The 15,954-nt window shown below is 39.1% G+C and overlaps 1 protein-coding gene across 1 annotated transcript in view; it reads right to left on the bottom strand.

The window, feature by feature from the left end:
• Positions 1-15,954, bottom strand: part of LOC127423773 (homeobox protein cut-like 2) — a 212,818-nt gene that overhangs the window by 46,530 nt on the left and 150,334 nt on the right. The window contains exon 4 of the mRNA XM_051668331.1: positions 13,914-13,992. Coding sequence (XP_051524291.1) covers positions 13,914-13,992 — 79 coding nt within the window. The remainder of the gene's footprint in view (positions 1-13,913; positions 13,993-15,954) is intronic.

The following is a 15,954-nucleotide window of genomic DNA, read 5'->3' as shown; positions in this document are numbered from 1 at the left end:
ACAAAAAAAAAACATTTAAATATTTTTTACCAAGCAAAACATCTTTAAAAATATGTTTTCAATCAATAATTGAAAATAAAAAAACCTTTAAGAGTTGCACCACTTGGCTTAAATGTTGTCATTAAATATTTCTGGTTTAAGAATATGCTATAAATGTTGGAAAAAAAACACTTATAGCATATTTTTAAAATATTATTTAATGACTTTAATAAATGTCATGTGGTGCAACCATATAGTATAAGTTATTAAAATGGTTTGTACCTTGAATACATGTGAACATACATCACTGACTTGAAAATGTTTTAAAACATATTTTTCAAGATTTTTATTTTTTTTTTGTTTTTGACAAATATCATAACTTTTGTTAGATAAGTTTTCTTAGAGTTACTCCATTTGACCTGAACAAAATATGCCCTTTTTATATTTATAAAAATTTCAATATTTCTGATATAAAAAAAAAAACACATTCAAGGTGTCCTCTGTTTTTTTTATTTCTTTTTTATTACTTTTTATCATTATTATTTTACATGACAAACAGAATGACTACCTGCATGTTAGTTTCACCACATGACAAAATTTTTAAAAATATTATTAATATTTTAAAACAAAGTTTCACTGCTTACTGTATGTTTTTAAAGAAATAATCATTAAAGATTATTCTAAGTTACTTACGGCAACATAGACTTTTAAGGCATGTATAAAGGTACCATCTATGGTATTCCTTGACGTAACTTGTATCATGGTATGTGAATATGGTCATCATTTATTACTATATAAAAATATCATCTGATACCATCACTGTACCTTGATATCACCACAGAACTTTTTTTGCAAAAGCACAAAAAAATGTGACCTGTTCTTACAATAAATGTATAAAAATATATAATTAAAACAGAAATTTAATTTCATCAATTCATCTTTCAACATTTCTCTGCCTGTGCCCTCGACACTCGGTACTTATAATAAATGTTTTCTTAAAAGCCTCGATGAAGAAGGGAACACAGAGAACGAGGTAGAGAGAGCTGCGTCTTTTTCCACTAATGCGTGAGCTGAAAGACAAACTTTCCTCTCAAAGCGGTTTTGTTTCAGTGGCGTTGTGAAGGACACAGTCGGACAAACATCAATAAGAATCAGATGTGAAGTGCGCTTGAAAGCAGCGCAGAGGTGCAGCGGCGTGAAGCTTCACTGGAAATGAGTCATCTCAATAAAAGATGAAGGATACAAACAAGAGGGAAGCCGACGGTGTGGTGAGAGAGGACAAACGTTTCTGTTGAACTGTGGAAGATTACGTGAAGGCCACCAGGAAGATTTCACGACATGCTGGTAATGTGATGTGTGACTGTCGCAGCTCACCTGAGCAATCGCTTTGGTATATTGTATGTATAACAAAAGTCAAGGTTTGGAGTTATGACACATAGTGCAAAATGCTGCTTAAGACCCCCGAAGTGTTTTAACACTTAAGACACACTTATAATCTGAATGTCAGTGCATTAGATAACAAATGATCAAAGCAAGTGGCAATTATTTTAAAGACTTAAAAGAACATTTTTTTTTGCTTTTGTGATCAGGACAGTGATATTTTGAAATGTACCTATTTCCAATGAGAAAACAGGCGAATTTGTGTCTTTTCGTTCACAAAGTCAGAAAAAAACAACATATCCAAATGAACATGTATTTATACTAAAGTAACACACAAATGACTACAAAAGATTTAGAAGTGAGTAGTTTTTTGAGATTTACGATTATACTGTAAATCACTTTCATAAATCAGCCCCCAAATTTAGTCTCCCATCATGTTCTCGTTATTCTGTCCTTGGTAGCGGCGTTCAAAGTCCAGTATATCCTGATGGAAGCGCTCGCCTTGCTCCTTCGAGTACGCTCCCATGTTCTCCTTGAATTTATCAAGATGAGCATCAAGGATATGGACCTTGAGGGATTTCAGAGATGGAGCTGAGGAGAGAAACCCATTCTACCCCAACCAAAAATACCTCAACGACTTGATTAGAGATCTTGGTCTCACCAAGTCCAATGCCGAGCTTTTGACGTCTAGGCTCAAGCAGTGGAACTTGTTGGATGAAAGTGTGCAAGTCACAGATCAGAGGAAGCATCACCAACCTTTTTCCAGCTTCTTCACCCGTCAAGATGGGCTCTGCTTCTGCCACAATGTGACCAGTCTGTTCGAGGCAATCGGAATCGTCTGTAACCAGAATGAGTGGCGCCTCTTCATCCAGGAGCCTCAACGCCATGCTGCTCCATAATGGTAACAAGTACCCTTCTCTTCCCCTGGCTCACTCGGTGCACCTCAAAGAGGATTACAACAGCATCAAGACCTTGCTGGATGCCTTGAAGTATGACGAGTACGGCTGGGAGGTCATAGGAGACTTCAAAATGGTGGCATTCCTGCTGGGTCTCCAAGGTGGTTTTACCAAGTTTCCCTGCTATCTTTGCAAGGCGAGCACTTCCATCAGGATATACTGGACTTTGAACGCCGCTACCAAGGACAGTATAACGAGAACATGATGGGAGACTACATTTGGGGGCTGATTCATGAAAGTGACTTACAGTATAATCGTAAATCTCAAAAAACTACTCACTTCTAAATCTTTTGTAGTCATTTGTGTGTTACTTTAGTATAAATGTTGTTTTTTCTGACTTTATGTGAACGAAAAGACACAAATTTGCCCATTTTCTCATTGGAAATAGGTAAATTTCAAAATATCACTGTCCTGATCACAAAAGCAAAGTTTGTGGGGAATAATAGCCATTTTCTATACTTCTGAGGCATAAGCAATTAGGAAATAACACTTACTACCCAGGACAATATTTGTTTGGAAAAAGCTGCTGAGATCTGAAAAACTAAATCATTTATTAATAGTTATTATGCTATTGAACATACTCCTTTAGCCTATTTAATAAAGTTACATTTATTAATGTAAATAATACATTAAAACAATAGCATGTTTCCTTCAAGTGTTTCTCAATTAAATTAAACATTGCAATTCAAGTTTTCAGTCGGACCCTATAAAATCCGTAAAAAAAAAAAAATCAAAATTCAGCCTGTATTATTACAGTAAATATTACATTATACTACACACTAGTAATATATTTCTGTCGCAATTTCTTCAATTTCACCCCTCGAGCTTTTATTTTGACGTGGAGGCTTTTCCATTTTCTGTGTTTTGGACGATAGTTTCACCCTTTCTGGGAAAGACGCTGAAGATATGTCCCAGTGCGATTATTAAAGAACTATATAAATATACACTATACTGCCAAAAGTATTCGCTCACCCATCCAAATAATTGAATTCAGGTGTTCCAATCACTTCCATGGCCACAGGTGTATAAAATGAAGCACCTAGGCATGCAGACTGCTTCTACAAACATTTGTGAAAGAATGGGCCGCTCTCAGGAGCTCAGTGAATTCCAGCGTGGTACTGTGATAGGATGCCACCTGTACAACAAGTCCAGTCGTGAAATTTCCTCGCTACTAAATATTCCACAGTCAACTGTCAGTGGTATTATAACAAAGTGGAAGCGATTGGGAATGACAGCAACTCAGCCACGTTGTGGTAGGCCACGTAAAATGACAGAGCGGGGTCAGCGGATGCTGAGGCGCATAGTGCGCAGAGGTCGCCAACTTTCTGCAGAGTCAATCGCTACAGACCTCCAAAGTTCATATGGCCTTCAGATTAGCTCAAGAACAGTGTGTAGAGAGCTTCATGGAATGGGTTTCCATGGCCGAGCAGCTGCATCCAAGCCATACATCACCAAGTGCAATGCAAAGCGTCGGATGCAGTGGTGTAAAGCACGCCGCCACTGGACTCTAGAGCAGTGGAGACGCGTTCTCTGGAGTGACGAATCACGCTTCTCCATCTGGCAATCTGATGGACGAGTCAGAGTTTGGCGGTTACCAGGAGAACGGTACTTGTCTGACTGCATTGTGCCAACTGTGAAGTTTGGTGGAGGGGGGATTATGGTGTAGGGGTTGTTTTTCAGGAGCAGGGCTTGGCCCCATAGTTCCAGTGAAAGGAACTCTGAATGCTTCAGCATACCAAGAGATTTTGGACAATTCCATGCTCCCAACTTTGTGGGAACAGTTTGGGGATGGCCCCTTCCTGTTCCAACATGACTGCACACCAGTGCACAAAGCAAGGTCCATAAAGACATGGATGAGCGAGTTTGGTGTGGAAGAACTTGACTGGCCTGCACAGAGTCCTGACCTCAACCCGATAGAGCACCTTTGGGATGAATTAGAGCGAAGACTGCGAGCCAGGCCTTCTCGTCCAACATCAGTGTCTGACCTCACAAATGCGCTTCTGGAAGAATGGTCAAAAATTCCCATAAACACACTCCTAAACCTTGTGGAAAATCTTCCCAGAACAGTTGAAGCTGTTATAGCTGCAAAGGGTGTGCCGACGTCATAGTAAACCCTATGTATTAAGAATGGGATGTCACTTAAGTTCATATGTGTCTAAAGGCAGATGAGGGAATACTTTTGGCAATATAGTGTATCTGCAGGCGCTGCGCACTTCACAGTGAATGTAAACGATGCTCATAAAATGTGATGTTTAACAGCACGTGCTCAAATAAGCATGTGAGCATTTGAAAGCAGTCGTGTGCTAGCGTGCAGGGACCTACAGTTCACTGAACTTAATTAAATTGAGGAAAACTTTTCCATGCAATTGAATTACATTTTTCCAACTAAAAATAATTGGTTTGAACTGACTTTTGAGATTAGTATATGCCAGGTGAGCAAGTGTAATGACAGTGAAACTGCTGCACTGTCAGTATGATAGCAACTGCTTACAGAGCTAATGCCGAGTTTACACGATTTTAGACCCAATTTTCACTCGCCGACAGTTTTGTGGAGATCGTCGACAAAAGCCAGAAATCATAGGCAAATCGGAACTCGCTCTCGTGAGCGACGAACGCAAAGTATGAATTATCAAAGACGCGATCTGAGAGAAGTGCCGACGCGTCGCCGATGTCAGCGGGATATCTAGCATGTTAAATATCTGGACCAGTCTGCGATTCCAAATCGCACAATGTGAAATGCGTTTTGACTGAATACAACTGCAGCGTTGACCTACAGCCAATGAGAGAGCAAGAAACGGGGCACGGGAAGTTTCAGTGGGAGGAGTCCTGATGTACCTGCAACAGAACATCAACTAGCATGGCTGCGGTATCAAGAAAGTCTCATTGGACCGAAGAAATGGAGGAAAAATTAGTGGAACATTGGCAGGAGCACCAGTGCCTATTTGATGTTTCCTCTGAACTGTACCACAACCGGGTGGACAAAGAGAAGAGTTGGAGAGAAATTGCCAATTCTCTTGGACAGTCAGGTAAACAAATAGGTAGATTTTTCAGTAGGAGGTACTTTTTCATATTGTAACCAATAAAATATATGATGCCTTTACACATTATGTAAAGGCGATTAAAAACATACACATCATATTCTGAAATGCATAACATATGAACATGCATTTGTTTTCATATCACGTATCACTTCTCGTGCGTACTCTGTTGTAAAATGTAATTTGGAGTCCAGGCAGAGTCGTCGGGGATTCGTCAATAGTGAAATGTTTTGTAATGTGTTCACCCCTGTCGCCGATTGCTCGTGTAATTTGAAAACCCTACGACTTCCATGACAAGACAGACAGTTGTGTAATATGAACGGTACCACAATCTGACGTCTTTGAAAGTCGTGGAGTGTGTAGGAGGCATAAGCAGCACTCGCATCAAACATCACCAAAGTGAGAGTCCATCCTCAACCTAAGAACAAGCGCCAATCTTCACCACAATGGTAACTCCAAAAACTCCAGCCTAACAAAACATATTTTTAAATGCCAATTTAACACAACATTAAACATGAACAAATCTCCTTACTCAAAAATGCATAAAAGGATCTGTGTGGGTGCCTCGTGCCCCCCTGCAAGATGCCACCCTGGGCAACTGCCCATGTCGCCCATGCCTAAATCCGCCACTGTTTGAATGCATTACACACAAATAATATGTTTTTTTTAATTATTATTTAATTACGCATATACCTTGGGTAGCTCAGTGGTAAAATACGCTGGCTACCACCCCTGGAGTTCGCTAGCTCGCCACTTCGAATCCCAGGGCGTGCTGACTGACTCCAGCCAGGTCTCCTAAGCAACCAAATTGGCCCGGTTGCTAGGGAGGGTAGAGTCACATGGGGTAACCTCCTCGTGGTCACTATAATGTGGTTCGTTCTCGGTGGGGTGTGTGGTGAGATGGATGTGGTTGCCGCGGTGGATGGCATGAAGCCTCCACACGCGCTATGTCTCCGTGGCAACGTGCTCAACAAGCCACGTGATAAGATGCACGGCTTGATGGTCTCAGACGTGGAGGCAACTGGGATTCATCCTCCGCCACCCGGATGCGAATCACTACGCGACCACAAGGACTTAAAAGCACACTGGGAATTGGGCATTCCAAATTGGGAGAAAAAAGGGGAAAAATCCGCATATACTTACGCATATACCTAGTAATTTACTTAATTCAAAGTAATTAGCTTTGAACTGAAAGCCAGAAACTGTTAACTGATTTCAATAATTTAAAATGTAATGCATTACACTACTTTTTGTATAATAAAGTAATTAAATTACAGTAACTAATTGCCATGTAATCGGATTACATGCAACAGTGGTTAGTGTTTTGTTGTGGTATCGAAATCTGTACTGAGAATCGTCAGATTGCTTTAACGTGTAAGCAAAATAGACATTATAACTGAAATACACACTTAATAATTGACATCAAATCAAATCGAGAGCTTGTGAATTGTAACCGAGTCGAATTGTGTAATCTGTATCGATACCCAGCCCTATTTGCTTTTTTATTTTGCTTTCAAATACATCCAAATACTTACTAGGAGCCGCTGTATCTCGTCATAGTAGGGTTTGCTCAGGCAAGCATCAATATCATGAATCTTTTACTACCGACATGAACTAACGTTTTTCAGTTTTTTTGAAGAACATTTCAACAGACTTACACTCTCTAAGGTGCTCTGAGAAACATGAACCTCATATTCACACACACACTCTTTATTCTCCCTGTGGGCTTCATCTCTACTGGGACTCATTGAGTGGGCAGCACTTTTATGAACATAATGCATTATTAAACATCTCAACATCTCCTGGGCCTTCTGTTTATTACTGCTCTTACAAATCATCAGTACATAATATCCACTGGCCCACAAGAGATCTTCCTCTAACACACACACAAACACACACATGCACCCCGGAAAACTATAAGACGCCCACAGTCTGAACTACTAATGAAACATGTGACATTGAACATGTATGTTCCCAGAGGAACTCGCAACCCTAAACAACGAGAATACAGAAGATGTTTTTGTGCAGATGAAAAGACATATCCAAGTATGTTGTAAACTACGGCGGGCTGGAAGGTGAGTTTCTACATCAAACTGGAGGAAAACAATTAACTAGAGTGTTTCTCTTCAAGCAAACAGTGACAAAGCAGCTGAGGGAATTACAAGAGTGAAAACAGCATTCGAAAAGCTACAACCCTTTCTACACATATCTCCAAATTACATTCTTTTTGGTGGTTTAAGTAATAGCTCATCTACAAACGACAATTCATGTCAACCTCATGTCATTCTGAACCCATGACTTTCTTCCAAGAAAGGCAAAAGGAGATGTTTCGCAGAACGCCCAAGCTGCACTTTTTCACACAATGAAAGCATACAGGTTTCTAAATCATTAGGGTGAGTAAATGACAACTGAACTTTCATTTTTGGGTCTGTCCCTCTGTAGTAGTACCAGTGGTCACCACTAGCCCGCACTGTAACACTAGTGAGCACATCTACACTGTCACTTTCATGACAAAAGCACCGGCTAAAATTCCATCCTTTCAAACTGAGCTCTACATCTTGTCTCGGCCTACACTCACCCATTTCCTGAGGATCCAAAGCTCTCGACTGACATGAAAAGAGTGAGACACAGCCTCAGGGGTCTTGACGGAGGGAGAGCTGGCGAACGAGAGGAGAAGAGCAGGGCACAGGGGGATTAAGAGTACAAAAACACCGGCAGAGTTAGACCGAGCCCCTGCAGTGCCTGTCTTACAGCTACGCCCCTGGCAAGAGCCCTCTCCAGGTGAGAGAGCTACAGAAAACACCTTTGAGTGACAGGGTGTCTCTCTCTCTCATAGTACAGGCAATACGCTCCTCTGGAGGGTCTAACTTTGTCTTCTACCAGGTTTTCTCTAGTAAGCATCCATACGACCCAGGGCATGAATATGACGGTGCTAAAAATACATAACCGTGAGGTATGTTATTTACAGGAAAGGCTCGGATGGATTTTTTTGCAGTGATTGCAGGGCAGGTAGAAACGGGAAGGGATAAGTATTGAGAGCGAGAAGCAGATGGTCTATTAACAACATCAGGTGCGCCGGGGCCGTCCCGGAAGAGCTACCTGCGAAGCATTTAGAGTCATACCATTTTAGAAAACTGGCTTTCCCTTAAGAGCCGCACGGTGCAAAATGCAAGAACTGCGAGATCACAGAAAGTTGCCTTTTGTGGAAACGCACGCGCACACACAAAACGTGTTTAAATGTGTTACTAACAAAAAAATGCAGTGTGATTTTGGTATATTGAGCTGTCTGTGTATGTTAAAAGGATACTTCACCCAAAAATGAAATGTCAACTATGCATGAGAAATAGATATCTGTACAGTTATGCACACTCTTCTCCATCATTTAATCATCATTTGATATATTACACCTGAAATGATAATTTTTTTTAATTTTTATAAACATCCCTCTTAAAGGGACAGTTCACCCAAAAATGAGAACTCTCTCATCATTTACTCACCCTCATGCTATTCCAGATGTGTATGACTTTCTCAGAATATCTCAGCTCTTTAGGTCCATACAATGCAAGTGAATGGGTACCAACATTTTGAAGCTCTAAAAAGCACATAAAGGCAGCATAAAAATAATCCATAAGACTCCAGTGGTTTAATCCATGTCATCTGAAGTGATACAATAGGTGTGGGTGAGAAACAGATCAATTTTTAAGTCCTTTTTTACTATAAATCTCTACTTTCACTTTCACTTTCTTCTTCTTTTGTTTTTGGTGATTCATATTCAACGTGCATATCCCCACCTACTGGAATTACTTTCATGCTGCCATTATGTGCTTTTTGGAGCTTCAAAGTTCTGGCCACCATTCACTTGCATTGTATGGACCAACAGAGCTGAGATATTCTTCTAAAAATCTTCATTTGTGTTCAGCAGAAGAAAGAAAGCCATACACATCTGGGATGGCATGAGGGTGAGTAAATAATGAGAGAATTTTAATTTTGGGGTGAACTATTCCTTTAAAGTAATATTCTGGGTTCAGTACAAGCTAAACTCAATTGACAGAATTTGTGACATATTGATTAACACAAAAAATCATTTCGACTCATCGGGTTGAAAAGTAAGGCACGTACAATGGAAGTGAATGGGGGCCAATTTGTAAACCTTAAAATACTCACTGTTTTAAAAGAATAGCCACAAGACACAAACAAAATGCATTTTAACATGATTTTAGTGTGATAAAATAGCTCAGTAAACTTAAATGTTTAAAGTTATATCAAATATTGTAACTTTGTTGCCATGACGACACTGGTAAACCTTGATTTGAACACACTAAAATTATGTTAACATGTATATTGTTTACGTCTTGTGACAATACTTTTGAAACAGTGTGTATTTTAATGTTTATGCACTGGCCCAATTCACTTGCATAGTAAGTGCCTTACTGAAACCATGATTTTTAAATAAACCAGGGACTAGTGTAAATGATTTTCTGTGGTGATCAACATTACACTATAAATGCTTTCGACTGAGTAACTTTGATTGAACCGGGAGCGAATTTGTCCCAAAGTGTGGTGACCACACAGTCTCTCTATACTGTCTCTGTTCCCCCTATTCACTCAAACACACACACTTACTTTAATGTCTTGTACATCTGTTACAGTTGTTTTTCGTAATTATACTCAGCTGAACAATCAGGGATAAAAGAATTGCTGACAAAACAGGAAAAAAAAGAGCAAAACATAAGTGAGTGGAAATGGGGAGCCATCACGCAGGTGGATTTCTGTCGACATCAGCCACACAGACACAGAGAGAGACACACACAGAGAGATTAGCATGTCAACGTAACGGAAGCATCAGCATTTTCTGTTCGCCTCCTCCTGCAGTGAACAAACAGACTCTAGTCTTTGTAGATAAACAGATGAGCAGCGTGTTTTAGTTAACTTTATCAATAACTTTATTAACTTTATCAGGACTCTAACGCTTAAAGGAAGCCTACCAATGCTAAACGCAGACAGAGTAGCGTTTAGGACTGTTATGTATATCTGAAGTCATTTAGCTTGATAGACCCAGTCCCCATTCACTTTTATTATAGGGAAAAACCAGAATAGGTGTTCGGAAATGCACCTGCTGTGTTCCATGAATGAGAGTAGATGACCATTTTCATTTATGGGTGAACTATACCTTTAAAACCATTTTTTTCATAACAAGCTGATCTATCACTAGCCGGACTTCTAGCAACGTATTTTAATGCAATTTCTGGGATATTGCATAAAAAAATAAATAAAATAAAAACGCTGGATGGAAACACCAAGATGCAAATAAAATCTCCAAAACGCGCATAAAAAAAACGTATACTTATGCTAAAGGTGGATAAAGTTTTTATTCAATAATAAGACGTGCATAAACTACGATGGAAACACATTTACCGAATTGATTCCCATAGAATTTATATAAGAATATACTGTAAAAAAAAATAATAATGTGACATTGCCTCAACATCTATGTGAATACATAATTTGCTAAATTTGCTTAGACAGCATCAAAATGCTCAAGCGTGCCGTATTCACGCTGTGCCAATTTGGCAACCCTAAGCAAACACTAAGAGGTTCATGAGAGTGTTTTACTTGCCCACAAGTAATTTATTACATTGAACATAAGAGCCACAGTGGCTACAACTTCCATTTTCATTAAAATGTTGTGCCAATTTCCCTGAAAGTGAGTATTTTGCTCTCTTAAACACATGGGATGGAAACGCTGTTTTGTTCGCAAATTGTTTTTGCAATATACCGATTTCTTTCATATATTAAATACGTATCTTGATTGCAACCATAGCTAATTAGAGTGTTTACATGTGTGATTTTACACTGATTATGTTTAATAAGCCGACAACTTATGTGTGGTCATGTAAATGTTTAAAAACGGTTTTCCTTTATCAAGGTAAAGTCATCAACGCTTGAAGAATAAACTGATCGGCAGATTTTTGCCAATTACCTCGATTTCACGTTGCATGTAAACATGTTTCTATCGCAGACTTGAGTGAAATTTAAGATGACATTTATTTGATGAATATAAAACAGAAATGTTATGTCTCTCTTTGGTGTTAGCCCCATCTGGCAGTCCGAAGAAGTTGTACTCGGAACCGTCACATCCTGCCGGAGATAGGAGGCAGGGGCGAGGAGCCTACCCCCGTGCAGGACGGGACTCAACTGGTGGTGGTGGGGTGGTGGAGGTTGCCGTGTTAGCACACTGAAACAGCAATGTGATAGATTGTGAGCAGACTTATAAAACATTGGCTTACATGTGATTGGCTTGGAGTTACCTAGCCAATGGTGCGATGATGTACAGCTGCTAGTCTTCCCGCTAGAACTATGCTGCGCTTACATTTACCGCCGTTCTTATCGGCTTATCCAATGTGTAACCAGGGCTGTTTCTAGGCATAGGTGAACTAGGCGGTCGCCTAGGGTGCCGCCTGCTGGGGGGGGCGCCAAAGAGGAGGCTGCCGCAAACAACCCCCCAATGCCACCCCCAACAGGGGCAGCAAAAGGGATCTCGCCTAGGGCGCCAGAATGGTCTGAAATGACCCTGTGCATGACTGTTTGCATTTTGACGACAAAAGCAGAAAATAACCAAATTATTTCAAATCTCGTGTAAATGCTGTTTTCTTGCATTGTCAGATTTATTTTTTTTAATAAGCTGATTTTCTGGTATTGGTGTGCATTTAAGTGCACTCAATGCTTAATTGCACAAGTGAACACACTCACTGTGTGAAATTGCTCTGACTATGGACACAATAGTCCAACAGCATGTTGGATTAAAAATCCACGTGTACTGTATGTTCATGTTTTTTAGGATGTATATCACTACAGAAACCTGAGCCAGTTTACTATCCTTTATCGCACCTGGACCGGATCATTCTCCCGAGCGGAGTGGAGGGAGTGACCTTGCTCAAAGCCAGGGGAAGAAACAGATTAATAGGTTGCCGTAGACAACGGGCTCACCCTCACAGATGGTGGGATCCATCAGGGGCCGACTCAGCTGAAAACGTTGCTCTCACTGTCAGGATGCCGCGTAGAGAGGTCAAGCTCTGGGTCACGCATGCATCACACAAGGCCGTGGCTTTGGGGCATTGGTGGGGAGTTTTGAAGAGGAACCTTGGGCTGTGTTTAGTCGCTCTTGCCCATTGCAGCATGCTAATCTGAACGCGTCCTTGTGCAAACTGGTTCAGCCAAAACTAATTGCATTTCACATGCTCACATGAGTTTTTAGCCAGATATTTTTACCATTCCCTTTTATTGGTAGTGATAGTAGAAAAATGTAAACTGAAGCAAAATAGAATAAAACAAAACAAAATAAAATGTAGGGCGGTTAAACTGTAAAACAGGAACAAAATAAAATAAAATAGTTAAATAAAACAAAATTAATATTTAGAGCACTTACACTATAAAACAGGAATGGAAATGAAATAAAATAATACTATATTGTAATATAAAATAAAATAAAGGTATAGGGCAGTTATTTAATGAAACCAGAACCCAAATAATATAATGATAAAAAAATAAAACAATTATTTAGGGCAGTCAGGCTGTGAAACAGGAATGCAAATAAAATTAAATAATATACAATAAAGTAATATAAAATGAAACAAAACAATTCAGAGCAGTAATGCTATGAAACAAGAACAAGAAATAAAATTAAAAACAATTATTTAGGGCAGTTAAAGTATGAAAGAAGAAAGCAAATAAGATAAAATAATACAATAAAGTAATACAAAACAAAATAAAAATTATTTAGGGCAGTTATGCTATAAAACTGAAACGCAAGAATAAACGTGCTCTCAACTGATTTACCCTGAGGCTGTTTGTGTTTTTGTACATCATTTATATACAGTATATATCTATATATCTATTCCTCAAAGCATTCACATCTAAATGCTGTAGTTAAAAAATAAAATAAAAAAAAACAAGCATAATTGTCAAGATCATTAAGCACATTTAAAAGCCATAAAGTATTGCAAACTTCTGTAGCATTTTATCTTTATAAGTCCATTTTTAATGCCTTCAAAGACATTTAAACTTTTTTTAAGTTACTTAATAGTTCCCCTTCAAAAATCACCACAAAAACAAAAAAGCAAAATGAAATAAAGCAAAAAGCAACAAAGGATAAAACGAAGCAAAACAAAACAAAAACCACTAAAGAAACAAAACAAAAGCAATTAATGTAAGTTTTTTTCTTAATTAGTGTACAATGACACAAAAGCAATAAATGCAAAAAAAGAAACAATTTTCCCAAAACATCTCAAAAAACAAAACAGAATAAAACAAAAGCAAAAATAAAAACCAAACCAAAACACAAAACAAAACCTAAGTTTTTTTCTTAGTTGTTTATTAGTTCCCTTGAACTAAAAAAACAAACAAAACCAATTAAAGTAAGTTTTTCTTTCTTACAGTTGTTTTTTATAATGTTTCAGTGAGTTATATTAAACGGACAAATGCACATACGGTTCTGTTTATGCACATAGTTATATGAGAGAGAGAGAAAGAGAGAGAATGCACAGGCAGGTGTGCTGCTCACCTGGGGCCTCGATAAGCTGTTTGTAAATTCCCAGGAATGCAGACTCCGCCTCCTTACTGCGCTGGCTCAACGCAACCACCTGTGGCAGAGAGATGAGGTCATCAATCTAGGACGCACTTAAGGGCCACGCAACACAATGCAACATTCAGATCAATAATTCTGCTCCAGATGTTGAAACCACAGCGCTACAAACACAGAGAAAAGTTTATTCTGCTACTTAAGCAGAGAAAAACATTAGCATGATCACTCTTGAGTAATACAGAGAATGCTAATAAACTCAGCAATGCAATAAAGCATCCAATGTACTCCTAAATATACGACTGACTCTACACAGAAACATACACACTCATCACATGATACTACTCGTACTAGTACATATACTGTGCACACTGGATGTGAATTTTCTGTATGCATGGAATATCTGGATGATCATCTGTATTTTCCAATATGTGCAGTATACAGTACAATGTGAGGAATACTGTATTCCAGAATGCAAAGTGCTCGACTGGGCCTTCCATTTCAAGTGTGATGAATATCTCGTTCTTGACTCATTTTATGATCTGACTGCAAAAAGTGAAGACATCAACACAAAACTGGTTTCAAAATGCAAAATGACCATATTTGTTTCTGTGATTATCATTACACGTCATTAAGATGAATGCAGTCAAGTCATGTGACAACAATATAACATACTACTATTTAAAATATTAATCAGTGCATACTACATCCAGTTTCACATACTATTTTTTAAATAGCATGCAGTGTATTATGTACAATATGAAGTAAGCTGTACGCTGGTATTCCATTGTGAACAAACCCTCGTAAAAATACAACTGTAGAGACATTATGTACAAAATGTAGCATGATATGTAGGATGAAATGTGTCAGATAAATAAATATACGTGTAATTTGCATTTTGGGACACTGAAATCCATCAAGTTGCATTAAGAAATAAATTGTGTAGTGATGTCAATAAATAAATTATTCATCAAATGTGTCAAATAAATCATCAAGTGTCAATAAATAACAATTAAATACATTTTCCATTGGACTTCGATGTATTTATTGGCATATACTGAATGATTTATGTATTTATTTGTCACATTGTCAGATGGATGGACGGATGGCTTTTAATGAAAGATTTATAAAATGTCACTTTTGATACTCCATACCAGTTTGCCAACATGGTGAATAAAATAAAATTAATTCAAAATATATTCTCTGAAAACAACTCAACAATTTTGCTTTTCAAGTGCAATTAGGCCGCTATATGGAGGTTTACATATTTTATTTACAGGAAAACAAGACACAAATACTGATTACGAAAATCTGTAGGATGCCATTCCCAACATAGCACAGGACAACACACATGAAAGCTGCGTGTCCCGCTGTGTGTGCGGCAGAAATGAAAAGTAAATTGCTACTGAGAGTCTGTGCACAATGACGCCAGGTCAGATTCTAGCAGCACCTCATCTAACCCCGACCCGTCGCCCCCGCTATCCTCCTCTCCACAGGTGACTCAAACCAATTATGGATTCATTAAGACAGAGCAGGAGAGCAGAGGGGCCGCCACCTGGCCCCATAGAGAGGGCACCTGTGCCTGTGGATATGTGGGTTACAGTTCCACAGACCACACAGAACACCTCCAAACAAAGACCGTTACAGTCCAGTCGGAGCAGACTTGGGCCTGCAGCACTGGCGGCTGTCTTTGACTTTCTAGTGCACACTGGAGGGGAGGTTATTGCTTAAATCGGCCGGCCAGGCCCCTGACGTGACACTCTGTGTCCATGTGACATGTGAGCAGACAGGCCTGTGCGCAAAGGCATAGATTCCAGGGGGGATGGGGGGGAGGTAACCCCCCAATAATCAAAACAAGCAAGTACAACACAATGGTTTGGAATGGAATACAAGCATAATAACTTCTGCATACTGTGCAGCTTTATCTAAAGCGACTTACAAATGAGTTACTGTATACTGCATACTACTTTACCAATAGTAGGTAGTATGCTATTCTGCACATGCCCAATGATTGTGTCATGCT

Source organism: Myxocyprinus asiaticus, chromosome 33, assembly GCF_019703515.2.
Source record: "Myxocyprinus asiaticus isolate MX2 ecotype Aquarium Trade chromosome 33, UBuf_Myxa_2, whole genome shotgun sequence".
Lineage (NCBI taxonomy): Eukaryota > Metazoa > Chordata > Actinopteri > Cypriniformes > Catostomidae > Myxocyprinus > Myxocyprinus asiaticus.
The sequence above is the reverse complement of the archived record's forward strand: the minus strand, read 5'-3'. Positions and strand labels throughout refer to the sequence as shown.